The sequence below is a fragment of the Tamandua tetradactyla genome, unplaced genomic scaffold, assembly GCF_023851605.1.
Source record: "Tamandua tetradactyla isolate mTamTet1 unplaced genomic scaffold, mTamTet1.pri scaffold_141_ctg1, whole genome shotgun sequence".
NCBI classification, from domain to species: Eukaryota; Metazoa; Chordata; class Mammalia; order Pilosa; family Myrmecophagidae; genus Tamandua; species Tamandua tetradactyla.
Genome location: NW_027518272.1, coordinates 52,964 through 80,089, shown reverse-complemented (window position 1 = coordinate 80,089; position 27,126 = coordinate 52,964). Strand labels below are relative to the sequence as shown.

General features: G+C 37.6%; 1 protein-coding gene, 1 non-coding gene and 1 pseudogene across 21 annotated transcripts in view; 2 read left to right on the top strand and 1 right to left on the bottom strand.

Moving 5' to 3' along the window:
* The window catches only part of LOC143673140 (voltage-dependent N-type calcium channel subunit alpha-1B-like), a 201,198-nt gene that overhangs the window by 128,055 nt on the left and 46,017 nt on the right, over positions 1 to 27,126 (top strand). For 14 of the 20 annotated variants that reach the window (XR_013170207.1, XR_013170209.1, XR_013170205.1 and 11 more), the window contains 3 exons: positions 14,680 to 14,757; positions 21,344 to 21,865; positions 24,012 to 24,122. The exons of 2 other annotated variants lie outside the window; for them this stretch is intronic. Coding sequence is in view for 5 of the 18 variants with exons in the window: in XM_077147478.1 (XP_077003593.1) it covers positions 14,680 to 14,735 (56 nt within the window). In the remaining 13 variants the exon portion in view is untranslated. 4 more of the 20 variants (XM_077147481.1, XM_077147480.1, XM_077147479.1 and 1 more) reach the window with 4 other exon arrangements.
* LOC143673143 (U6 spliceosomal RNA) lies at positions 13,002 to 13,107 on the top strand. Its single transcript, XR_013170214.1, has one exon. It is a non-coding gene; the product is annotated as a U6 spliceosomal RNA (small nuclear RNA).
* LOC143673142 (N-acetyltransferase ESCO2 pseudogene) lies at positions 24,641 to 25,949 on the bottom strand (annotated as a pseudogene).

Genomic DNA, 27,126 nt, shown 5'->3' with positions numbered 1-27,126 from the left:
TGGGGGTGAGGTTGAAACCCTAGACCATGCTGAGCCTTCTTTAGATAACCCTGTAATAGTCTGCCTTGAGGACATAGCCGCCCCACCTCCAGCCTGCCTTGAGGAATTGACCACCCAACCTCCTCCTGAAGGGATTAGCCCTAGAGTCATTAATCCTGTTTCACCAGATGAAACTGCAAATGAAAGCCCTGAAGCAAATGGCTTGGAAGATATTTCTAATTCTTTTCATGACCCACCCCCACCACCCCTCATTTCTTCTAGACCTATAACTAGACTAAAGTCCCAACAGGCCCCTAAAGGTGAGGTACAAAGTATCACACATGAGGAGGTACGTTATACTCCAAAAGAACTGTGTGAGTTTTCCAATTTATATAGACAGAAATCAGGGGAATATGTGTGGCAATGGATTTTAAGAGTGTGGGATAATGGTGGGAGGAATATAAGGCTGGATCAGGCTGAATTTATTGATATGGGCCCACTAAGCAGAGATTCTGCATTCAATGTTGTAGCTAGAGCAGTTAGAAAAGGTGTTAACAGCTTGTTTGGGTGGTTGGTTGAAACATGGATCAAAAGGTGGCCAACATTACCTGAGGTTGAAATGCCAGAACTGCCCTGGTATAATGTAGATGAGGGGATCCAGAGGCTTAGAGAGATTGGGATGTTAGAGTGGATTTATCATGCAAAGCCTGCTCTTACACCCCAGGAATGTCCAGAGGATGCATCTTTTACCAGAACAGTGAGAAATAAGTTTGTGAGACTAGCACCATCATCCCTCAAGAGCTCTGTGGTTGCACTTCTCTGTAGGTCAGATATTACTGTAGGAACTGCTGTCACTGAACTGGAATCCTTAAACACAATGGGGATGACAGGATCCCAAGTTGGCAGAAGCCAGGTGGCAGCACTTAATCACCAAAGACAGGGTAGACGCAGGTATTCTAATAGACAACAAACTCAAAGGAGGCATCAAAATTATATGACACGCAGAGATTTGTGGCATTGGCTAGTAAATCATGGGGTGCCTAGAAATACAATAGAAGGGCAGTCTACTAAATTCTTGTTGGAGCTGTATAAACAAAAGAGTTCTAGGTCAAGGGAACAGAAGTCTAACCTGAATTACAAAAACACAGAGTCACGGCCCCTTAATCAATTTCCAGACTTGAAACAGTTTACAGACCCTGAGCCCCTTGAATGAAGGGGAGGCCAGGTCCCTATGGGGGAGAAATCTGTTACACTGCCACAAATTTATACTGTTAACCTTCCTCTAAGTCTTCCCCAAGGAGACCGATGGCCTTTTACCAAGGTAACTGTGCATTCGGGAAAAGGAAATGATCAGATATTTTGGGGATTATTAGACACTGGTTCAGAAGTGACATTAATTCCAGGGGACCCAAAACGTAACTCTGGACCACCAGTCAGAGTGAGGGCTTATGGAGGCCAGGTGATCAATGGAGTTTTAGCTCAGGTCCGTCTCACAGTGGGTCCAGTGGGCCCCCGGACCCATTCTGTAGTTATTTCCCCAGTTCCAGAATGTATAATTGGCATAGACATACTGAGCAACTGGCAGAATCCCCATGTTGGTTCTCTAACTCGTGCAGTGAGGGCTATTATGGTGGGAAAGGCCAAGTGGAAGCCACTAGAACTGCCCCTACCAAGCAAAATAGTAAATCAAAAGCAATACCGTATTCCTGGAGGGATTGCAGAGATTACTGCCTCTCTTAAGGACTTGAAAGATGCAGGGGTGGTGATTCCCACCACATCCCCATTCAACTCTCCTATTTGGCCTGTGCAGAAAATAGATGGGTCTTGGAGAATGACAGTGGATTATCGTAAACTCAACCAGGTGGTAACTCCAATTGCAGCTGCTGTTCCAGATGTAGTATCATTGCTTGAGCAAATCAATACATCCCCTGGTACCTGGTATGCAGCTATTGATCTGGCAAATGCTTTTTTCTCAATAGCTATTAGTAAGGACCACCAGAAACAGTTTGCTTTCAGCTGGCAAGGTCAGCAATATACTTTCACTGTCCTACCTCAGGGGTATATCAACTCTCCAGCCCTATGTCATAATCTTGTTCGCAGAGACCTTGATCGTTCCTGCCTCCCACAAGACATCACACTGGTCCATTATATTGATGATATGTTGATTGGACCTAGTGAGCAAGAAGTAGCAACTACTCTAGATTTACTGGTAAGGCATTTGCGTGTCAGAGGATGGGAGATAAATCCAACAAAAATACAGGGGCCTTCCACCTCAGTAAAATTTCTAGGTGTCCAGTGGTGTGGAGCATGTCGAGATATCTCTTCTAAGGTGAAGGATAAATTGCTGCATCTGGCCCCTCCCACAACCAAAAAAGAGGCACAACGCCTAGTTGGTCTTTTTGGATTTTGGCGACAACATATTCCTCATTGGGTGTGCTACTCCGGCCCATTTATTGAGTGACCAGAAAAGCTGCTAATTTTGAGTGGGGACCTGAACAAGAGGAGGCTCTGCGACAGGTCCAGGCTGCTGTGCAAGCTGCTCTGCCACTTGGGCCATATGATCCAGCAGATCCAATGGTGCTGGAAGTGTCAGTGGCAAATAGAGATGCTGTCTGGAGCCTTTGGCAGGCCCCAACAGGAGAATCACAATGCAGACCCTTAGGATTTTGGAGCAAAGCCTTACCATCTGCTGCAGATAACTACTCTCCTTTTGAGAAACAGCTTTTGGCCTGCTACTGGGCCTTAGTAGAGACTGACCGCTTAACCATGGGCCACCAAGTTACCATGAGACCTGAGTTGCCTATCATGAGTTGGGTGTTGTCTGACCCACCAAGCCATAAAGTTGGGCGTGCACAGCAGCACTCTATTGTAAAGTGGAAATGGTATATACGAGATAGAGCCAGAGCAGGTCCTGAAGGCACAAGTAAGTTACATGAAGAAGTGGCACAGATGCCCATGGTTTCCACTCCTGCTGCCACATTACCTTCTCTTTCCGAGACCAGAGCTATGGCCTCTTGGAGAGTTCCTTACAGTGAATTGACTGAGGAAGAGAAAACTCGGGCCTGGTTTACAGATGGTTCAGCACGATATGCAGGTACCACCCGAAAGTGGACAGCTGCAGCATTACAACCCCTTTCTGGGGTGTCCTTGAAGGACAGTGGTGAGGGGAAATCCTCCCCGTGGGCAGAACTTCGAGCAGTGCACCTGGTTGTTCATTTTGCTTGGAAGGAAAAACTGGCCAGAGGTGCATTTGTATACTGACTCATGGGCTGTTGCTAATGGTTTGGCTGGATGGTCAGGGACTTGGAAAGACCATAATTGGAAAATTGGTGACAAAGAGGTCTGGGGAAGAAGTATGTGGATAGACCTTTCTGAGTGGGCTAAAAACATGAAGATATTTGTGTCCCATGTGAATGCACACCAGAGGGTGACTTCAGCAGAGGAAGATTTTAATAATCAAGTGGATAAGATGACCCATTCTATGGATACCAGTCAGCCTCTTTCCCCAGCAACTCCTGTTATTGCCCAATGGGCTCATGAACAAAGTGGTCATGGTGGTAGGGATGGAGGTTATGCATGGGCTCAGCAACATGGACTTCCACTCACCAAGGCTGACCTGGCTACAGCCACTGCTGAGTGCCCAATCTGCCAGCAGCAGAGACCCACACTCAGCCCCCGATATGGCACCATTCCCCGAGGTGACCAGCCAGCTACATGGTGGCAGGTTGATTACATTGGACCACTCCCTTCATGGAAGGGGCGGCGATTTGTTCTAACTGGAATAGACACATACTCTGGATATGGGTTTGCTTTCCCTGCACGCAATGCTTCTGCCAAAACTACTATCCGTGGGCTTACAGAATGTCTTATCCATCGTCATGGTATTCCCCATAGCATTGCTTCGGATCAAGGAACACACTTCACAGCAAATGAAGTGCGGGAATGGGCACATGCTCATGGAATTCTCTGGTCTGACCATGTTCCCCATCATCCAGAAGCTGCTGGATTGATAGAACGGTGGAATGGCCTCTTGAAAACTCAATTACGGTGCCAAGTAGGTGGCAAAAACTTGAAAGGCTGGGGTAATGTTCTCCAGGAAGCTGTGTATGCTCTGAATCAGCGTCCGCTGTATGGTGCTGTTTCTCCCATAGCCAGGATCCATGGGTCCAGGAACCAAGGGGTGGAAATGGGTGTGGTGCCACTCAGTATTGCTCCTAGTGATCCACTAGGAAAATTTTTGCTTCCTGTCCCTGCTACCCTGAGTTCTGCTGGTCTACAGGTTTTAGTTCCAAAACGGGGTGTTCTTTCTCCAGGAGAAACAACAGTGATACCTCTGAACTGGAAGTTAAGATTGCCACCTGGCCACTTTGGGCTACTTATGCCTCTGGATCAACACACCAAGAAGGGGATTACATTATTGTCTGGGGTAATTGACCCTGACTATCAGAAGGAAGTAGGACTGCAACTACATAATGGAGGTAAAGAAGAGTTTTCTTGGAATATAGGAGATCCCCTGGGGCGTCTATTAGTACTACCATGCCCTGTGATTAAAATCAATGGAAAACTGCAACAACACAATCCAGGCAGGACCACTAATGGCTCTGAGACTTCAGGAATGAAGGTTTGGGTCACCCCACCAGGCAAAGAACCACGGCCAGCTGAAGTGCTTGCTGAGGGGAAAGGGAACATGGAATGGGTAGTGGAAGAAGGTAGTGATAAATATGAACTTCGACCACGTGATCAGTTACAGAAACGAGGACTGTAATGCTGTTTTGTTTGTGTTATACTATTTAAGTTGTAAGATATCAAGTTTAAGAATGAATGTTGCCCAAGGATTTGCACACTATTCTGGAGAGATTTAATGTGTTTCCAGTTATATGCAGGACAGTTGAGTATTGTCAGGTAAAAGAAAAAATGTGTGCTTATTTGTTTTCATTTGGAAATTAAGTATGGTCTAAGGTGATATATATATATATATATATGTGCCAAGTTGACAAGGGGTGGACTGTCATGGTTAGGGACAGGTGTCAACTTGGCCAAGTTATGGTACCTGCTCATCTGATTGGGCAAGTGCTGGCCTGTCTGTTGCAATGAGGACATTTCATAGGATTAGGTCATGATCACGTCAGCTACATCCACAGCTGATTCCATTTGTAATCAGCCAAAGGGGAGTGTCTTCTGCAATTAGTGATGCTAAATCCAATCATGGGAAGCCTTTTAAGGAGGGCTCAGAGGAGACAGGTTGCATTCCTGCTTTGGCTGGTGAGCCTCTCCTGTGGAGTTCATCCAGGCCATCCATTGGAGTCATCGGCTTCGGAGCCTGCCCTGTGGATTTTGGACTCTGCGTTTCTACGGTCATGTGAGACACTTTCATAAATTTTATATTTGCAAGTGTTCCCTGTTGATTCTGTTTCTCTAGAGAACCCTAACTAATACAGATGGAAACAATTCAAGTGCCCATCAATGGATGAGTGGATTAACAAAATGTGGTACATACATATGATGGAATATTATGCAGCAATAAGATGAAATGACATCCTGAGCCACATTATAAGATGGATGAGCCTTGAAGACATAATGCTGAGTGTAATAAGGCAGATACAAAAGCATAAATACTGTATGAATCCACTTTATGACTATAGAAAAAGTTGTGATTTCTAGTGACATAGTTTGACCCATGAATCCTCAGAATCTGTATGGAGTGGAATCACTTTACCACAGAGTATGTATATGTTCAGCTTTAGAAGACATTACCAGTTTATCAAGTTGATTATGTCAGTTTGCATTCCCACCAACAGTGTATGAGGGTTCTCTACATCCTCTGCAACACTACATATTGTCAACTGGGAACTTTTAGGTACTCTGATGGGTGATTGGAGTTGTTCTAGTTTGCCAGCTGCTGGAAGGTGATATACCACAGAGTGGCTTTTAAAAGGGGGAATTTATTAAGTTGCAAATTTACAGTTCTAAGGCTGTGAAAATGTCCAAATCAGGTCACCAACAAGAAGTTACCTTTACTCAAGAAAGGTGGATGAAGTGCAGACTTTCTGTCTCAACTGGAAAGGCACACCGTGAACATGGACATGCCTGCTAGCTTTCTCTCCAGGTTTCTTTATTCATGAGTTCTCCCAGGGATATTTCCTTCTTCATCTCCAAAGTTGACTTTGAACTCTCATGGTTCTCATGGCTCTGTTGTTTTTGTGACTCTTTCTGAAATATTTCCTCATTTAAAGGATTTCAATAAACAAATCAAGACCCACCTTCAATGGGTTGAGTCATATCTCCCTATAATCAAAGGTTGATACAATAGGTGTGTCACATGTAATCTAATCAAGTTTCCAACCTATAGTATTGAATAGGAATGAAAAGAAATGACAGCTTCCACAAGATGGATCAATATTGAAACAAGGATTTTCCTTAGAAAATAATCCTTTCAAACTGGCACACTCATTGTGATATTTGGTTTGTGTTTCATTAATGGCTACCAATGTTGAACAATTTTATATGCTTTTTGACTAGATCATACCTTTTCAAAAGTGCCACCTCAAACCTTCTGTACATTTATATCTGGGTTGTCTCTTTTTCTTATTGTTTGTAAGAATTTTAAAAATAATTTTTCATCCTTTTTAAATAAATGTTACTCTCTGACATTTGTAATATGTATATCTTCTGTCTAATGTAAGTATTTTCCTCTGTTCCTTCTTTCTCTATTGCTTTCCAATTTTTATTTTTCTTAATGGTTTTAGTGGGAAGGGAAGAGATTTTTAATTTTAATGAAATCAGTTTGGTAATTGTTGCTATTATAGGTAGCTCATTTGTGTCCTGTTTAATAAATTGTTGCATATACTAGGGTCTTTGACATCTTTTCCAATTTTATTTTCTACAAAATATATTTAAGTCTATGGTTCACTGAGAATTGATTTTTGTATACAGCCTGAGATAGGAGGCAAGGTTCATTTTATTTTCCATATGCATATCCTGTTCATTCAATATCATTTATTGAAGAAGGAAAAACATCCTCTGTCATTGTATTGCTGTGGCACCTTGTCATAAATCAGGTGGTGAGAAATGTATTTGGGTCTGTCTCTGGACTTTTATTCTGTTTGTAATGTCAATTTATCCATTCTTAGCCCAAGAAAATACTTTTAGTTGCTGTGGTTTTAAATTAAGTTTTGATATCTGGAAGTGTACAGCCTCCAACTTTGTTCTCATAAAGATTTTCTCCACTATTCTTAGCCCATTGTATTCTTTGTATTTACATATAAATTTTAGAATTAATTTGTCAATTTTCAGAACAAAAACAGTGTTGGAATTTTAATAAGATTGTGTTGGGTCTGTGGATCAGTTTGGGGAGAGCTGAAAAACATCTCAGTGTTGAACTCAAGCTAAATGCCATTTAAGTGAATCTACCACTCATCTAACCCTAATTTAGATACAAAGCATGTATTCTACCTTCCCTTAGGCCACGCATCTACAATGGCAACAACATGCATGGTCTAATGTTGTTAGACCATGTTGTCTAATCAATACAATCCCAAAGACAGAAAGCACTCTAGGGAAAGAAAGGTGCTGATCTAGCCATCATTGTTCTTTGAATGGTGAGCAGCATTCATTCATTAGAAGATTTATGAACTATAACAAGATTAGAGGGGTTTTCCCTTCCAAGAGGAAGGCAAAGGATGAGAGTAAGTCTGAAAAGATGATAAGGTTTTAGTGAAGTGGCTCCAGCAGACTCAATAAATAATGCTGAATAATACTAGGATCTAGTGTTTGAAAGGGTATGCACCCTGAATTAACAGAACTTCCTGACTCTTTTGAAATAGATAAGGCCAAAGTAGCCATGGGCAGTGGCCTTATGTCCTAGATTCTGTGGCTCAAGCTGGCACATCTATGTGAATCTCATGAACTTCCAAACCTATACAGTTATCTGAGGACACTTCTTATATCAATGCACTAATAGTATCCTCATCTCAAGAATAGAAAGAATAAGACACATCCATTAATATAGTCAGAAGTCACAGGAACTATCTAAAAAATATCCATGCTCTCCCTGTAGTCAGACAACCAATGGACACAACAATCAATGAAAACTCATCCCAGTATAAGTCCATGAACTGAGGCATGATAACTGACATTCCCCCAAATGACTTGGAACCCAGTAATAACTATCAAAAGCAACTTCAATGATACCTGTCCCAATAATATATGTTCTATGTAATAATATCTGTTATAGCTGATTCTGTTTGGAAGACATATTGAGTACCTCTGTGAATATTAGTTTTTTCTTCTGTAATGAAGTGATTTGTACCATGAATATACTGAAATAAGTGTTACAGTATAATATACATGTATGCGTGTGTGTGTGTGTGTGTGTGTATATATATATATACATATACACACACATACACATATGATTCAACTATCATATGAAAAAAAGACAAAATCACAAGTTACCAGGGGAAGGGATGGGGACAGGGAATTGGGAGAAAAGGCTTAAAATACAAAAAAATTCCTATCTAGAATGATATCAGTGTTGTGATAATGGGTTGGGGTTTTGAAATCATAACATTGAGAATGTAATTAAGAGCACTGAAATATGTATTGGAATGTGATTAAAATAGTAATTGTTAGTTTTATATATGGTAACAGAATAAAGTTTTAAAAAAATTCCATACAACTACATTGCACAAATAGGGAACCCTAAGTTAAACCATAGACTATAGTTAATAAAGCAATTATAAAAATGTGCTATCACTTATAACAAATTTTTAACAACAATATAAGTGCTAATATTAGTGTCGTATATGGAAATCTTGTGTTTTTGGCATGATCATTCTCTAAACCCACAAATTCCCTAATCAGGAAAAAAAGATATACAAAAAAATTGTCATATGGTAACAGTGATAGTGATGATTAAATGGGTTGGAGATAGGGTAAAACCTTCTCAGGATTAATACTGATTTAAATGTCTTGCATTAGGGAAAACTGAATTTACCTAACAATCAGTTAATTTTTATATTGAATAATTCTTTATAGTTTATTACAAGGTACACATAATGGTAGATCAAGGGGAAAATGAGTAATCAAATTAATCTGAATATTAAAATGTACTTAATGTTTTTATATGATGGGTTAGTTGTTTCTTTAAGTATATCCCTACCCAACCCTGGATCTTCCAAATGTTCAACATATCCATATTGACACTATTGCTTTATCTATTATAATGGCATACTAAATGTAGATGCTGAGGAAAAATCTGATCGTTTTACTGTAAGAGAATCTAGACCAAGGGCTGTAGAGCTGAACTCTACAGTAATGGGTTAACTCAGAAGAATAAGGATAATGAGCTCTCCACATTCCAAATGCCTACAGGACTGACCATTGACTGTGAGAGATATCCTCTGAGTTCTTGGTCCAACCAGCACCATAAGAGTGACTTGTATACATTGTGTCACTCCAGATAGTTTATAGTAAGAAAGTGATCTTTGTGAATAGTTGTTTTTGAATGCATGGGGCTTTGGACCACACAGTATCAGTTTGACCTCAGGGATAGGGTAACTGGAGTCTGAATAGCTGAGGTCAATCACATCTGTGTTGTATGCCTACATGACTAATCACCAATAAATTTCCTTTGAGGTTCACTGATTAGTCCTACTTTGACATGTTGATGTTATACATTGTCACTGGATGAATTACACCTGTCCATGCAACTACATTGGGAGAGAAAAACTGACACTTTGCACCTCCTTTCTTCTGAACTTCACCCAACACACCTTTTCCTTTTGCTGATCTTGAGCTTTTCATTTCACTATAATCAACTAAAAATATAAGTATACAGTTGTGACACCTGCAGCATCAATTTAATTCTTTGGCTGTATTACTGTTGAAATGTAGCAACATGTGTGTTTGCATGATTGTTTTTTGTGTTTTACGTACATATGCCTGATAGTTGCTGGCTATTGACTTTCTTTACAAAATGCAGAATATTTCTAAGTGAACCTAAAGTCATCATTTTTTTAAAAGTGTGTGTGCATATAGGAAGGTCTGCCTGGCAATGTGGAATATGACTCCCAGGGCTGAACCTTGCCCTGGCACTGTGGGATTAACAAAAATAAATAAGGTATCAGTGGCTTAGAGAATTCAAATAGATCATGAGACTGTTCTGGAGGCTACCTTTATGCAAGCTTCAGCTAGATATTGCTATTTCTCATCATGTGCCAAATTCCAACCAAAACCATTCCTGCCAATATTAAAAAACACTTAGGGTTTTATCTGAGCTTCTAGAAAGTTTTCATGCACTATGATTACTTTTCAGAAACCTGCAACCTCCAGATCAGTTCCTAGGCCAGATGAGTTCTGAAACCAAGAGAGCCAGCCTCTCCAGAACATCAAATAGTTCCATCTCACATCCCATATTATCAACAGTGCTTTCAGCATGAAAAAGTTATAATGGGCATAGCCAAAATGCCCCTAAATGTTGGGAGAAATGTCAAAGAAGAAAGTGGAGCTATAACAGAGAAGATGAGATAAGTATGACTGCTGAATCATTATATCAATATTCCTTTTAGCCTTCAGTGTCTTGGAAAAGCTAGAAGGAAATACAAAATTGTGGAACTGTAATCCACATCAAATTCTGAATTCCATTCTATAATTAATTGCTGTGGTGTGCTTTCAAATTTATTGCTTTTTTGTGTACGTTATTTTTCACAATATAAATAAATAAAAAATAAAAATATGACTGAAGTCACATGGATATGGGGAATTGAAAGAATCTATTGCTAATCTGCAAACTGGGAAACTTCTAGGGATTCATTACTGGAACACAAACTTTTAATGAACAAAATCTCATAGAGAATAAATGTTAATAATGGAATGACATTTGGTAAATGTATATGTTGCTTGTGAAGTTTGATTTATTTGCTAATTTAAAATAATGTCTGACGCTTCAGAAAGCTACCCAAGGTAACACTATACAAGATTAAGGCAGAGTACTTCAATAGATAACCATGCAAGCAGAAAAGCACAAACCTAGTTAAGTATATAGTTTCTCAATTATGCAAAAATATTAAATTCATGCAGACTATTTACACCATCGGAAGTACACAAATATATTTGACCCACCAGTTGCCTCTTCACCATTTAATGACTTACATACTCATGGCCACACAAGTTATTGTCCTATCTAAGATATTTACAATGATGAATGTGAGCTCTGGGATAATATGGGACAATTTCTGATGAGAAATGGGGACACTAATACAATTGGAGGAAATTCTGAAGTGCAATGGAATCATCAGTATAATAGGGACAATGTAGAATGGGGATAATTGTATGATTTTGGAAAATTGTTGAAGAGCATTGAATGTATAAAATATTTTGGAAAATTTCATTGAATTACTGTGGTGCAGTTATATTAGGAGAAATCTTTTGTTAAGTGAAAGATAATAAATCTAGCCTTGAGACAATTCTAAAGAGGAAAGATGTTACTAAAAACTTTACAATATGAATGGAGACTCAGGTATAATATTGGGCACATTCTCATGAGGAAGTTATATTTGTACAATATTGGGAAACTCCCAATTAGGAATATACTTGCTAGTATGAAGCTGAGAACCTTCCTGCAAAGAAAGTATACATATAGAGCAGTTATTTCTGATGACAATTCAGGTTACCAATGTGATATTTGTAAGTTACTGATAAAAGATTTAGAGAAATGAAATAATGTTAGGAAATTTGGAAAGAGAAATGAAAGTACAGATATAATATTGGGAAATATCTGATGATGAATGTGAACATTGGAATAATATAGCAAAATTTCAAATAAGCAATGGTGGCAGTGAAACCTCATAAGAACAACTGGTGATATTATGTAATATGTAAATATTATGGTGAGGATTTGTGGCAGTGATATAATATTGGGTCTTCTGAAAAGAAATGTGACACTGGTATTTAATGGAGAAACTACTAATGAGGAATGGGGTACTAGTATAATTTGAAGAATTCCTGAAGAAAACTGAAGGCATCAATATAATACTGGAAAATTCATTGTGAGGATTTAGGGTTCTGATATAATATTGGGTATTTTCACAAAAGTAACTGCAGCATTGACTTAGTATCAGGCATTTAATAATATATGGAAGAATATGTATGATTTTGGGGAGCATATTGTGAAGACTGGATGATACTGTTATAATAATAGAAAAGTTCCCATGAAGATGGTAGGCACATTTTAATATTTGGAAATTTGGACTACAAATACAATGAGAAACATAGACTACATATAATGTTGGGAAATTTTTGAAGGAGAATTGGATATAGGCATGTAGTGGGGATGAAACAGTTTTACAAAATTTCCATGAGGAATCCATTCACTTGTATAATATGGGAAATCTGAAGAACTGGGATACTAGTAACATAAGAAGAAACTTCTGAGATTTCTCATAAAGAATGAGGACATTGGTATAATACTGGGGAAATATAATCCAATAAGGAATTGGGGTTCTGATATAATACAGAGAAACTACTAGAGATTAGGTCATTGAAATAATATTACAAAACTTCATATGAGTAAATCAGACATTGGTATAATATGGCAGAATACCTGAAATGAATGGTTGCACTATTATTGGGAATCTTCTCAAAAGAAATAGGGTCACTGTGATCATATGGAAAAACTTAATAAAAATGAGACATTGGAATAACATTGAAAAGCATCTGATGAAAATGTCACAATTAAATGAGAAAAATTCTGATGATCAATGATCAACCCGGTGTAATATTGGGAAAATACTGATGGGTGCACTGGTCTAACATAAGAAAACTTTTGAAATGGAATAGGAATGCTGATATCATGTGAGTCAACTTGGGATCAATAAAGAGGAAATGGTGTAATAAATTGGGCACACTTTGACGAGGAATGTGCAACTGTTAAAACAGAGAAACTTCTGGTGAGAAATGAGGGGCACTCATATAATATTGGGAAAGTTCTGATAAGACATTTCCTAAAGAAATAGGGGCACTGAGTGCTCGCTTCGGCAGCACATATACAAAATTGGAATGATACAGAGAAGTTTAGCATGGCCCCTGTGCAAGGATGACACGTAAATTTGTGAAGTGTTCCATTATTAAAAAAAGAAAAGAAAAGAAAAAAGAAATAGGGGCACTGGTATATGATGAGAAAATTCTCATGATATAGTGGAGTTAATTTCATAATGGAAAACTTCTGAAGATGAATAAGGGAACTGGTGTCATATGGACAAAATCTGAAGTATATGGGGTTACCAATATAATATTTGGAATTAAAAAAATGGTGGCCTGCCTTAATATTGGGAAACATATGATGAATATCTGGGCAATGGTATTATATGATAAAACTTCTGGTAAGTAATGGAATGGTGTGACATTTGTAGAACTCTATGATGGTGGGTGCAGACAATAAGATAATTTTGATACAGACTAGGGTTACTAGTATCATATGGAGGAAATCTGATAAGGAATGGGAGCAGCAGCAAATTTTTTACAATCTTCTGAAGAAGAATGCAAGCAATAGAATATTATGGGAAAGAGTCTGATGAGGAAGAGTCCTGGAATAATATTAGCAAATGTCTGAAGAGGAATGTGGGTACTGATCAATGGAGAAATTTGGATTTGTAATGGAGTCAGTGGTGAAATATTGGAAAATATATGATAGAGATTGATGGCATATATTTAATAATGATATGTTTCCAATGAGAAATTGGGGGAATTACATAATAAATAGAAACTTCTATAATGAACTATCATGTTATGAAAATTCTAATGAATGGAAGCACTAAAGTTATATTAGAAAGTATAGATGATGAATGAAGACAATAGCACAAGAAGAGGTAATTGTGGATAAAGAAAGGGGCACAAATATAATATTGTGAAAATTCTAAAGATGAATGGGAAAACTGGCATTTTATTAATGAAGTTGCAATGGAATTGGAAGAAATACTATAATATTGGGAAATTTCTGATGAGGGATCAGGGCACGGGTATACTATTGGGGAGATTCTGATGAGGAATGGGGACACTACTTAAATATTTAGAACTTCCAGGGGGATGTGAATACCCTAGCATTATTTTGGGAAATGAAGAATTGGGACACAAATAATAAGGGATGATTCAGGTAAGGAAGGAGGACACTTCTCATGTGAAATGGAGGCACTGTTTATTACTGTTGAATTCTTTATGAGGAGTGCTGACTCTGGTTAATATTATTGGGGATGTCTGATAAAAATATACACTGTGGAAAATATTGGGAAACTTTTGATGAGAATTGGATCTCCTCAAATTGCTACTATCAGGAAACATGACAAAAATTGCAGTCACTGCTACATTTGGAAACATCCTAGTAGAAATAAGGCTAACTTATAATAGTAGAGTCTTCTTCATGAGTAGTAAGGCTGGTGTAAAAAGGGGAATAACTTAGGAATAAGTCAGGAGTCTATGTCAAACTGGGCCACATATACAACAAATTTGAATCTATGAGTAGAATAGTAATACAAAATTATCATTTTGCTGATTTTAATTGAACACAGAGATAGTTTATTTATTTATAGACAGTATTGATTTTGCTTTACACATTTCATTGTTATGAAAGAGCATTAAAGAATTAGTCTCTACTAACTTTTGTCTTAATTCTACGTTTCTGGGTTTTTTTTTTTTTTGCATGGGCAGGCACCAGGAATCAAAACTGGGTCTCCTGCATGGCAGGGGAGAACTCTGCCTGCTGAGCCATCGTGGCCCACCCTCGAGGTATATCTTATTCTAAATGTTTTCACTACGATTTTGCTTTATACATATCATTGCTATGAAAGAGCACTAAAGAATTAGTTTCTACTAACTTTTGTCTTAATGTCTTAATTCTACATTTTTGGGTATTTCTTATTCTAAATGTTTTCACTACTACTGCCTTCTAAATATAATTATTTCTTTTCTCCATCAAGCACCTTTCTCTCCTACCATATTCACATGTTCAAATGCTACCATCTTTCACATCCTAATGAAGTGCCAGTTTATTCCAGATACTTATAAACTGGTCATATTTTTCTTAGGCAATACATCTACTAGTGATGTCTTGTATTACCTTAGGCAGCACTCTTTATTTCTTGATTTACATAAAATCACACAAACCCTGTAAGGTAAGAATATTTCTGTCATCATCAGTGCTTGGTAGTAGAAGAATTTAAAAAATTGCAATGAAATGTTTAGTCATATAGAAAATTGATATGATATCAAGGGTTAAAGCAGGGAATACAAATATATATAATAATTATTAGCAAGTTACATGTGTATCATAAAAATTTAATGGTAATTACCAAAGAACTTAAAATATTACACCTCCAACTAATTTTTCCTCAAAGTGTTAATTTATATACTTCTGCTATTTCTCGTACCTAATTATTTTTTTTTCCTAATTTCACATTCAGGCACTTCAGTTTTTGAAATAGTTTTGTGCATTCATTCTAGTCACTCTCTATAAGTGAGCAATAGTTTCCCTATCTCTGAAGCACAGCTAGCTGAAGTTCTGAGGTAGCATAATTGTAGATTATACACACACATATATATATATATACATACATATATAAATATATAATATACATGTATATCTTCTGTGGCTCTATAAACAGTTCAGAAAAAAATGTCCACATTAGTTGAAACTCCTTGGCCCAGTGCTTTAAAAAATTCTCCTGGGAAGGTAAAGTGTTCTACATGTATTGGCATCTCTATGGAATAGTTATATTAATGGGTTTACATAGCAAAATGTGCAGAATGCATAATAGAAACAAGTTTGCTTTTATTCCTTTAGTAAAAGTTGCCCCTGAGGTGTCCTGTGCTGATTTAAAAGTCTTGTTTTTCTCAGTGAAAACTTCTTCCAGGATTGTGCAGTAATTTACCTGTGTTAGTTTGACTATACCCCAACCTCAGAAGGGGTGTGGCTCTGCAGTTACTATGCAAACCCCATCTCAGCTCTGAAGCCCAATTCCACAGGAAAGAAAAATGGATCAAAGCCATGACATTCTCTTCCTTTTTCCTCAGTGTAGGAAATTACACCAGACAAAGGATACCTCTTGTCAAGCAAGGTTTTGGATTGTTAAGGAAAATGTCAACTATCCTAGAAAAGGAGCCTAGAGGTCTACAGGGAATATTTACTAAATTGCATCTAGATGTTACTCCTGAAGAAAAGATGGCCTTGACCCATAACAAATGTGTGAGATTTATTTGAAGGATAGATGCTGGGGAAAGTTGTGCAATCTTGTCCACTCAGGTAGATTTTGTTTAAACATTTTATTTAAATAAGCCTTAAAGAATTTATATTTACAATCTAATAACACATAGAATCTCACCAAATTTGCTTAAAAACACCAACACATGGTTTGGTTTCTGTAGTAGTCAGAGTTTTCTCATCACTTTCCTTAACCATCATTCAATGGCCTACAGTTTTTATTTTTTGCATATTCCCTGAAAAATCTCTCTCTCCCTCTCTTTCTTTTTCCCTTCATCCCCTAGGCTGAACCCTTACATAATACCATGCAGTACTCTAATTATAACATCATTTGAGAATACAACCATATTTGAGAGCCTAGTCTCTTCTTTCCATTTTACATGTACTTATCCTACCTCCATGGTCAGTCACCTAATGCAGCTTCTTTAGGCAGGGTAGGCTCTACTGGAACCTCATATTCTGTAATTTGAAATTTTCTTCCTTACAATTTTCACCTCAATTAAAATGAATGGTTAAAAATGTCCATGAGTTTTTGGATTGTTGTCCCAATTGCTGTAGTTTAATAGTATATAACCAATGCTGATAGATTTTAAAATTGTAATAGTTATTGTACAGAATTTCATTTAATTTACTTTGATCTCTTGCAGAAAATAGAGATCATACCAGTACTTGATTGGAATTACAATATATACAAATGGATTTTGCATGAATTCTGAAGTATTTTTGAGATAAGGATTTAAAATCCAGGAATAGAATCTTATGTTCTGTTGATTCACTTAAATTCACTTTTCATATTCTATGTATTTCCATAATTTTATTACAAATGCTTCAAATATTTATAATATGCATGTTTTTCTTAATATTTTCACTCTCTGGTGTTTTGATCATTAAACATAGAGTATGTCAGATTATTTTTTCATTATTATATATTATACTCTATATTTTAACATATATATACCAATGCTTTTTTAAACTTTTTGATCCATTATATTTATATGTTTCATACAAATTGCATACCCCAAAATTTGATATTTATTTCATTCTGATTGTTGTACTTGTCTAACTGCTACTGTTTTTTACAAGTGTAATTGCTATACTAGTTTTAGTGGCGTGATTCATTACTTGTTTTTAAATTGCTAATTGATTTTCCTGTATTTCTTTTGGCTTGGGGATCTCTTTTGAGGTTTCATGCCCTCTTAAATCACATGCAATTTTTAAATTCTTCATTTAATATGACAAATCTATTCACATCACTTTCACATTCAGAGTTTTCTCTGTGTACTCTGCCAATTTATTTTAATTATATAAAGTGAGTCCTACTCTAGTACTAATCTATATCATAATTAGAGAAGTATTGTAACATACATTGTGGCTAAGGCAAGAAATTAATATCTACTGCAACCACAAAGATTTATGGGCACATCGTGAAATAATCAACAAAATGCTAATGAATTATTCTAGAATTCATTCTCTAAATAATAAGAGCTTTGAAAGTTTAATCCATTGCATAACTATTCCCTTTAGCTATTTATTATTTTATCATTTAAAAGTTCTATTTAATAAGATTAATCTACATTGACTACAATAAACAGTAACAAAAATATTAGTAAAAATTTAAATTCTGTAGGGATGACTGCTTTTAGTATCTGAAGGATAAAATGTAAATTAATTGTGATTTCTACATTCCAGCAAGGGGTATTTTTTACAGTGTACTCTACTCTAAATAGATAAAAAATAGAGATAAAGTTGTATAAACCAATTAGTCTGTGCCTTGAAGATTTAATTAAGGCTTTGTGCTAATTGGATAATATATTAAATATTGATGTGTGCCAGTTCACTTAAAACAAAAAAAATCACCTATGAAATTCAATAATAATTCTTAACAAGAACTATATTAATTGCTTATAATGCATTTTCACCAATAATTTTAGATATATATATATGTATATATATAAGGAAATTTTACTTACTATTCTTTTTTACATTTTGGTAAAAATAAGAATGTTGGGATTAAAAATAACTGTGTAAAGGCAATCAAGGGTGTTTTTATATATCATTATAATTGAGAACACTGAAGTTCATATATTCTTATCTGGAAAGTTATAAGAAAAATTAAACAGAGCCATATTTTCAGCCATATAATTTATTCTTGGTAGAAATAGAATGAATAAGATTGTCCAATTCCCTTTATCTTTGAAAATCTTGTTTTACTGAGTAATATATCTAACATTTCTCTCTTTTTTTGGTTCTCCTAAGAGAATAGATTCCCCACCTAGCATGGAGAGAGAGAATTGGACTATGTGCAAGATAGCATTCTAATTGGGATACCTATCTCTCAAGCACTGAAGTGTCTCTTGTTTTAAATTTTTTTATTGGCTTATTTGGTGACAGTATTTGGAAACAACCTCATCATTACCCTGATCCTTGTGGATTACAGGCATCACTCACCCATGTATTTCTTCCTCAGCAATCTCTCTTTCAGTGAAATATTAACCACCACCTGTGCTGTTTCCAAGATGCTGGCAGGCTTCCTGTCAGAAAGGAATAGAATCTCATTTAGTGAATGCGTCATCCAATCCTATTTCTACTTCCTGTCTGGATGCACTGAGTTTATTCTTTCTGCTGTCATGTCCTATGAGAGTTATGTGGCCATCTGCAGCCCCCTTCAGTATCCTACAATTATGACCAGCACACTCTGTGTCCGTCTTGCCATCCTCTCCTGGGTAGACAGCTTCCTCCTCATCCTACCATCTACCATCCTTAAAGCAGGACTGCCATACTGTGGCCCCAATGAGATTGATCATTTTTTCTGTGACAGTGCCCCACTCCTCCATTTGGCCTGTGCTGATATACGTGCCACTGAGTTGTTGAATTTCAACAGCTCCCTTGTCCTACTCATCAGCTCCCTCTCACCCACAGTGGTATCCTATGCTTACATCATTTCCACCATTCTGAAGATACCCTCAGGCCAAGGTCAACACAAAGCCTTTGCCACCTGTGCCTCTCACTTTACTGTGATCTCCATGGGTTATGGGATCTCCATCTTTGTCTATGTCCATCCCTCCCAGAAGAGCAGCCTGCATCTCAACAAGATCCTCTTTATCCTCTCCAGTGTCATCACACCTCTCTTGAATCCCTTCATCTTCAGTCTACGGAATGAAACCATGAAAGGTGCACTGAAGGATACTTTGTTCAAGGGCCAGGAGTTCCTTAAGAGGATGAGGTCTAAGTAATGGACTATCAAAGAGTCATCCCAACCATGGGGATTCTCAGTATTACTGAGAATCAGTCCAGGACTTGATACTGTAAATGGGGGAATGCTGTAGTATATCTTCATATCATTTCCAATCATAAAAAGTATAGTTAGACTGGATTCATTTACATCTGATGCTTTAAATATTCAAATATTATAACGTTCTCGTGGTAGTGCTGGCACTTCTGGTGGTAAATACAGAATTTAATATATATTTTGGTAACAGTGCTATTGGTTAAAGAGGGACAAAGTAGTAGTAGAGTAATATAGGTGTATTTATTACTTGGTTGTGTTTGCATATTCCAAATTTGGAAAGAAGAAACAATGTAGCGGTTTGGCTGGTAATAAGGACACACACTCACATACGCACCTATGATAAAACATAATCATGGGATATATTCTATGGTACTTGAAGTCCAATAGTAATTTACCATTCCCTATCATTGAGGTCAATGCCTTTTTAATTAACTACATTATCTAAATGTGTTGGCTACATTTATTTATCACATATTCACAGATTGTCCTTTAGCATTTCAGTTCCCTTTTATATCAGTTCATTTTCTTTCTCATAAAGCACTTGGTTCCTTCCATTTGTCAAAGAAGATTTGATTCTTCAATTAATTTGACATTTACTTGTATTATAAACTTCACCACATTAGAGATGTAAGAAATAACCAAATCAATTATCACTAATCCAACCCTGCACCTTTGCCCTTGTGAGTATCTATTGTACTTTAAAATAATTGTTTTGCTTTCATTATTCTCTCAAAATACAATTTCTATATCAAGAAGACATTGACTTTCTTACAAAAGGCTTCATCCTTATTAATGGATAAGAATTCAAGAGGGAAACAACTGCTACCTGGCATTTTTGTCATTTTTTTCGTTCAGTTTTTAATTCACCTCAGAAGTTTTTCAGATTCCCAGCACATTCACCTTGCTCACTGGTTGATAATACAAAGTCAGTCCATGAGTTTCATATTCACAATTATTAATGAGGAAACATTATGTCAGTCCAAGCATTAAATATCCCAGGGACTTGATTTGATTATTTTGATTTGGCTCTTTGCCTTTCTCACGATGAATCAAATGTAGCCAGGACTTTCATGTCATGGCAGGTATCTGTGTCCATTTGAGAAAAACTAAGATCAAAGATGAATAGAGATTAATGTGGGAGAGGTCTGTCAATATTATACATATTCATCCATGCATAGAGAATGAGATTTCACCAGCCAGGGGGATCGATGTTGATTACTAAGTTGAGTTGGTGCTGTATAATGAGGGCAATGAGGACTAAGTCTAAACAAGGAGATTCACTGGATAACATCAACCACTTAGTAATTTTATTTAAAAAATCACTGAAGAACTGTGATATTAAATATATAAATAAATAAGCAAAAACTAAACAAACAAACAATGAAAACAAAACAAGGATTTGGGTCCTGGAAGAATGAAAATTGGTGCAAACAATACATGGGGTGCGTGCATCAGGCAAAAGAATCCACTGCTTTTGTCTAGTAATACTCCCATCCTGAAAACTGGTGCATGTTTGTGTGCTTACATATATGTATGCATTTACATATATGTAGGTATATATATACATATATCCCAATATGGATCAGGCACATTTAAAAATTAATTTCATTATGAAAAGTTTAACATTTGTAATGATTTTGTATGAGAAGAAATTCTTTTGTTGGCATGAGTAAACTGACAACATAAAGTTACTGACCATGAAAGAGTCTCAGCATATATTCTGCAGTGAAATGATAGTTAAAAAGCTTTCTGCCATTAGGATAAAAATTATGTAAAGTTTTTAGAAGGGTGTGCATCTAATATCAAGCTTCTTCGTTCTCTTTTAGGAAGGGGTGTGTATGGCCCTTGTCTTCTGCTCCAGCTCATACATATTTTCTAGTTTACTGCACTCCCCATGTACTGTTTGCACAATTTTGAAGGCCAGCATTCCTAAGATAAAGTCGTCTCTCAGAGGGTGTTATTGTTTGCTGAACTACCAGACAATTTCCAGGTGGTTATTTAAATTACCCACCAACATTCACGGCATCTCCTCAGGTAGGCCTCCGTCTTCAAGGCCCCGGGTGGGGGGCGTCCGTGGACCCCAGTCCTTGCTGTGGGTCTCAAATGGCCCAGGCCTCCAGCAGACCCTGCCTCAGCAGGACACGCCCCGCCCATGCCAACGACTGTGACGTCAACAAAATTGTGCGTGCCCTGCCCCAGGCGCTCTGCGCATGTGCAGCCATTGTCCACACTCCGGCTGTCCCAGGCTGTGTCTCCGCAGCGTGCGGCGGAGCCTCGGGGTTCCCCAGTGGTGCGGAGGAAGGGGCGGTGCTCGGCGCGGGTCGTGAGTGGAGGCCGAGCCCCTGCAGGTATGTCTGAGGTCGCTCTGCAGGCGTCAGGCCAAGGCGGGGACAGCAGGGTCTCAGCGACTGGGCGGAGTCGGGCCTCGGGAGCCGCCACAGTCTCCAGGGATCGGGGAAGGGTCAGGTCGCGGGTCAGGGGAAAGTCGAGGAAGGCGTCGGGTGCAGCCTGAGGAGGGCCTTTGGCCGGGTTCCGGAGAGAGTCAGGAAAGGGTTAGGGTGCAGCCTGGGGAGGACTTTGGGCCGGGGTCAGGGGAGGGTCGAGGAAGGTGTCCGGGTGCAGCCTGAGGAAGGCCTCGGGACGGGGTCAAGGGAGGGTGGCGGAATGGGTTGACACAACCTGGGAAGGGCCTTGGGCGGAGTCTGAGAAGGGTCGGGACCCTTCCTTCTCTGGAGGTTTCACGCACTGAGGCGGCTGCGAGCAAAGGGAGAGGCCACGCGGGGCGTGGACCCTCACCCACCACGTCAGGGCGGCGGGTCTGGGTGCTGCTGCTTAGACATCAGGTTTAGTGCCGGAGAGACTTCGGGCCAAAGTTCACGTGCCAGCCTCAGATACTCATCTTTTAATTGAGACTGTTTTATCCCATGTACCACCAACACATAACCTTCGTCATGCTCTGTATTAAATAGGGTAGTATATACAGTGTGATAAATTCTCAGAGGGGAGCTGCTTTTATTGCAAAGCATAGTATTCTCTTCAGTGTTGGCCCATTTAACCACACAACCATCCTTTGGATCGGTGTCACTGTCTCCATTTTAATGAAGTAACTAAAAGTTCAGAAGGAGAAAGTGATTTGTCCAGAATTATGGAGTAAGCAGATAATCGGGATTTAGATTTTTTTTGTTATATTCTAAAGTCCATCCCCTTTTCCACACTAAAATGCACGGTCTTTATCCCTGAGCACCACCAGGTGAGAATTATGGAGTGTAGTGACCTAATCTTACCTCCTCAGAACCCAGGGGTCAAAAGGTAAATTAACGTCCTTCCTCCTTCATCCTCCAACCTGGTCTCAAAGGACAGTTAAAGAGAACAAAGTAAACTGAAACCACAAATTGAGCACTCAGTGTTGAATTTTACTACAGAACCTGTTCAGGCCAAGGTCAAAGAGGAAAAATGGGACTTTTCTTAAAGATGAAAACTAGGACTCATCCATGCCCAGTATTATGAAAGTGATGTAATGCCTCTGACTGGCTGCTGCTATCTGGGTTTCCTATTAGTCTTTCTGTAAAAGCCCCAGGCTGGTTTCTGCTCATATGTGGATTTCAGGTTCATGGCATCTAGTTGTTTTTGCAACAAATAAGAAGTCACCAAATTGGGATTATGGTGTCCAGTTGTTATTTTAGTAGAAGTTAGGTTTTTGCCACTGTCAGTAGAGTAGATGATCACATGGGAGTTCATTAAGACCTAATTAAATTTTACACTAGGCCCAAGTCAGTGTTTGAGGGGTCAGTGAATTCCAGAACACTGTATTAGACTTCTGGCAAAGACATAATATCAGGATGGTACATGAAAGCATATTCAAAGTTATTTAATTCCTCCTCATTTTAAAAATACTGAAATTGAAAGTAAGACAGTCACTGGGGTCCTGAGTTGTGGAAGCTGAGGCACACCTGAAGTCTCCAGGTCCACTGTTGTTTATCATACTGAAGTTAAAACAACCTTCTTGGAAAAGTGATTTTGAGAAACTGCAGTTTAGGGAGAAGAAGCATCTCATTATTGAGAGCTTTGAAAAGACTTTCTTTCTAACCTTGTGAAATTTAGTATATTAACAGGAGAAATTGTTCTGGCATGTAACCTCAAAATCATTCCATGTCAGTGAATATTTCTCTTCAGTATGATTTGTGATACTAGTGTAGGGTTCCATCATTGGATATATTATACACCTTGCTTAACTTATCTATTATTTGATGTTTAAATTTTAAATTCTTTTGTGTTATTTACTATAAACAGATACAATTTTTAAAGCAACCAGTAGGAAGTAAATGCTTCAATTTACTCAATAAAAATGTTCCAGGTTCATCAAGATTATGTCAGAATCACCCATGGAGAGATGAACATTCATCATAGCCCTTCTTAATTGCATATGAAAAGTCAAAGATATTTTTTTCCAGAGGTTTTTTCCTTGCAAAAATGTTGTATGGAAATTTCTCATAGGTGGTTTCTGGAGCTGCAAGATAAGATCCTATGACTCCTGTCAGCTTCCCCTTCTCTGGCTTCATAGTTTCTACCTTTTCCCTGGAGCAGCAGAAATGAATAAACTTCAAGGTGAGTTCTTTAGCCATCATTTTGTATCACAGTGTGTGCATGTATTTTAATAAGTTTTATGAAAGAGCGCCCATAAAAGTGGAAATAGTTAAAAATCACCTCCAGTGAAAGTATTGTGTAAATAGCCAGTAATTCTCAAAGTGTGATCTCTAGTCTTCAGGAACCTTTCCAGAGTTCTGTGAGGTCAAAATAATTTTTGTAATATGAAGATGCTAACTGTTGATATTTGTGTTAAGGGTCAAAAGCAATAATGAATAGATTGCTGCTGTTGGACATAGAGCAAGACAGTGACACTACTCTTTACTTATGTTTTTTTATGTAAAAATTTTTAATTTTCTATGTAGCAAGATACACCATAAAAAGGTTAAAAATCATGTGATAATATTTGCTTATGTATACAGAGTATATCTTTGGAAAATATACAGAGGAAACTGTTAATGTTGGATACCTCCAGAGATGGGAACTGGGTGTTTGGAGGAGGATGTGAGGATCAGTAGAAGGGTTGGAGGAGACACTTTTTATTGTATACCCTTTTGTGAATTCTTATATTTGATTCATTCCAGAAATCTCTGCTGAACATGCTGTAGTTCATCTTCAGGGTTAGAAGCTGTATAGATCATGCCACAAGGCTTATACATAGTAGCCCCCCAATTTTTCTGACCTGCATCTATGATGAATTGGTCTTTACATTTTTTATTTGTGTCTTTGGTATTTTTCTGCATATTGGTCTGTTTCCAGAAGTTAGTGGATATGATGGACCCCACAGAAGACTTGTTCTTCAGCTAGAGACCTTTTTGTATTGACTGAAGGCACACTGAAGATGGGATAGACAATGGACTCAGAAGAAACTGCCTTCATGCTTTCACTAGGGGAATCATCTGAAGGAAAATGCTTACTTTCATCCAGTTTACATTCTCTTGAAGAAACTGATGAATCCTTCATTAATTTTTCTTCATTTTTACTTCTTGAGCTCAATAGCTCAATGTTCAGTTCCTTTCATAGTAGCAAGCACTCTGGTACTTGCCTTGTCACATAAGTTTTTCTTTCACTGACAGTCTCTAAATCAGAATCTTCAGTCACTTTTGATTTATTTTTTTGGGTGGATTCCCATAATGATTTATTTTCCTGAGACAATTTCTTAAAAGAGCATTTTTTTTCTATTAAAAATTGTTGCTCCACCCTGAAGTGTAACTTGTGATTTTATTTTTTGGCTTAGAACCCAAGGAGCATTCAGATTTGCAGCTGAATGACAGTTATTCTCTTTCTCCACAAATGGCTTGTAGGTCACTCTATTTTGTGTGGAATTTTTGGAATTCTTTGACACAGGCTTGATGCACTTATAATTTGGTTGGTACTTAGCAGTTAAACTCTTGTGTTTTTTTGTTCATCTCCTTGGAGCAGATAGGTTTTACCTATATATTTTTTTCATCACACTTGGTAAAAGTTCATCTTCATTATTTGTTTTTAGATAAGTGAGTCTACTCTCTTTTACCAGCTTTCTCTGTAATGGATTGAGATACCACTTGTTTTTGTTGTAAAAGAATATAATGGACACAGCAGATTTAAATGGTGGATGTTGATTTGTAGATGGCAATCTATTTTTTTAGTTGTTAGAATTTATGTATAAATCAGACTTGAAATGAAGTGACCTTGTTGAAAACAATACACCTCTTCATTTTTGTCACTGCTTTGGAGAATGTGCTTTTTATTAGGTGATGGAAATGTATTTTCAGAAAAGCCCCAAATTAATTTCTTTTATGGAATGTCTGATAATAGATGATCACAGCTTGAAGAATATTCTTTTTTTTCCCTTGGGAAAGCTGCCATCTTCTAAGTCGAATCCCTGTGACTCAGAGCCAGACCACTTCCCTTATGGTTTTTATTTTGCTTTTTTATTACAGAAGTTGTGAGTTTACAGAACAATCATGCATAAGTACAGGATTCCAGTATACCATCCCACCATCCAAATGTTGCATTGTTGTGGAATATTTGTTAGAATTGATGATACCACTTTTTTATAATTGTACTTCTTTTTAAACAGTAGTTACCTTTGTTAGAATTGATGAAAAATTATTAAAATGGTACTATTAACTATTGTCCATCATTTACATTGGGTTCATTTTTTCCATATCCCACCCTATTGTTAAAACCTTGTATTAATTGTACATTTGTTATAATTCATGATCAAACATGCTTAAACTAGTATAATGAACTATAGTGCCTGGTGCACAGTATGGTTCACTGTGTTATACAGTCTTATCTTTCATCTTGTCATTTTTATTCTAGTAATGTATACAACATAAGGTTTCCCCTTTTAACCACATTCACCTATAAAATTCAGTGCTGTTAACCACACTCACAATAACATGCTACCATCATCACTATTACTGAATGAAGGTGGTAGATTCTTTTGCCCAATGCAGCAAATGACCAATTTCTGAGATGCCAGGGTTTCAAAGAGAGAAATAGTTTATTGCAGTACTTCTGATTTATACTATCAAAAAATGGGCAGGTTTTAGGATAATGAGCACTATGGCACAGGCTGATGTAATTATAAGTGATCTAATTATTCATCATGCACAGATTGATTACATACCTAGTCACAGAACTTATGTAAGAAAATGGTGGTCTTATGCTGGGCATGATTTTTTAGTATTATAATGAAATATAGTGACTTGTAAGTTGAAATCTAAGCTACTGCCCCTGTCAGGTGGGCCCATTTTGGTTAGATTCAGATTTGGTTATCAAGATATCTTTGGATTTCGGGTAGATTACTTCTGGTCTGACCCAAGACCCTTTATTAGTAAACATGAGGGGCTGTCTTTAGAAATCACAGGATTCTAAATGAGAAAGCTGGATAAATGGGTCCAAGTGAAGGTTAGTCACAAGGTTTTTACAATCACAAGGGCACAAAATAAAGGTTTGAGGGATCTTTATGAGGGATCAAGTCAGTTGGGTAATGATTTCAGCTATTTCCCTCTGAGTATTCCAGTATACCAGAAAG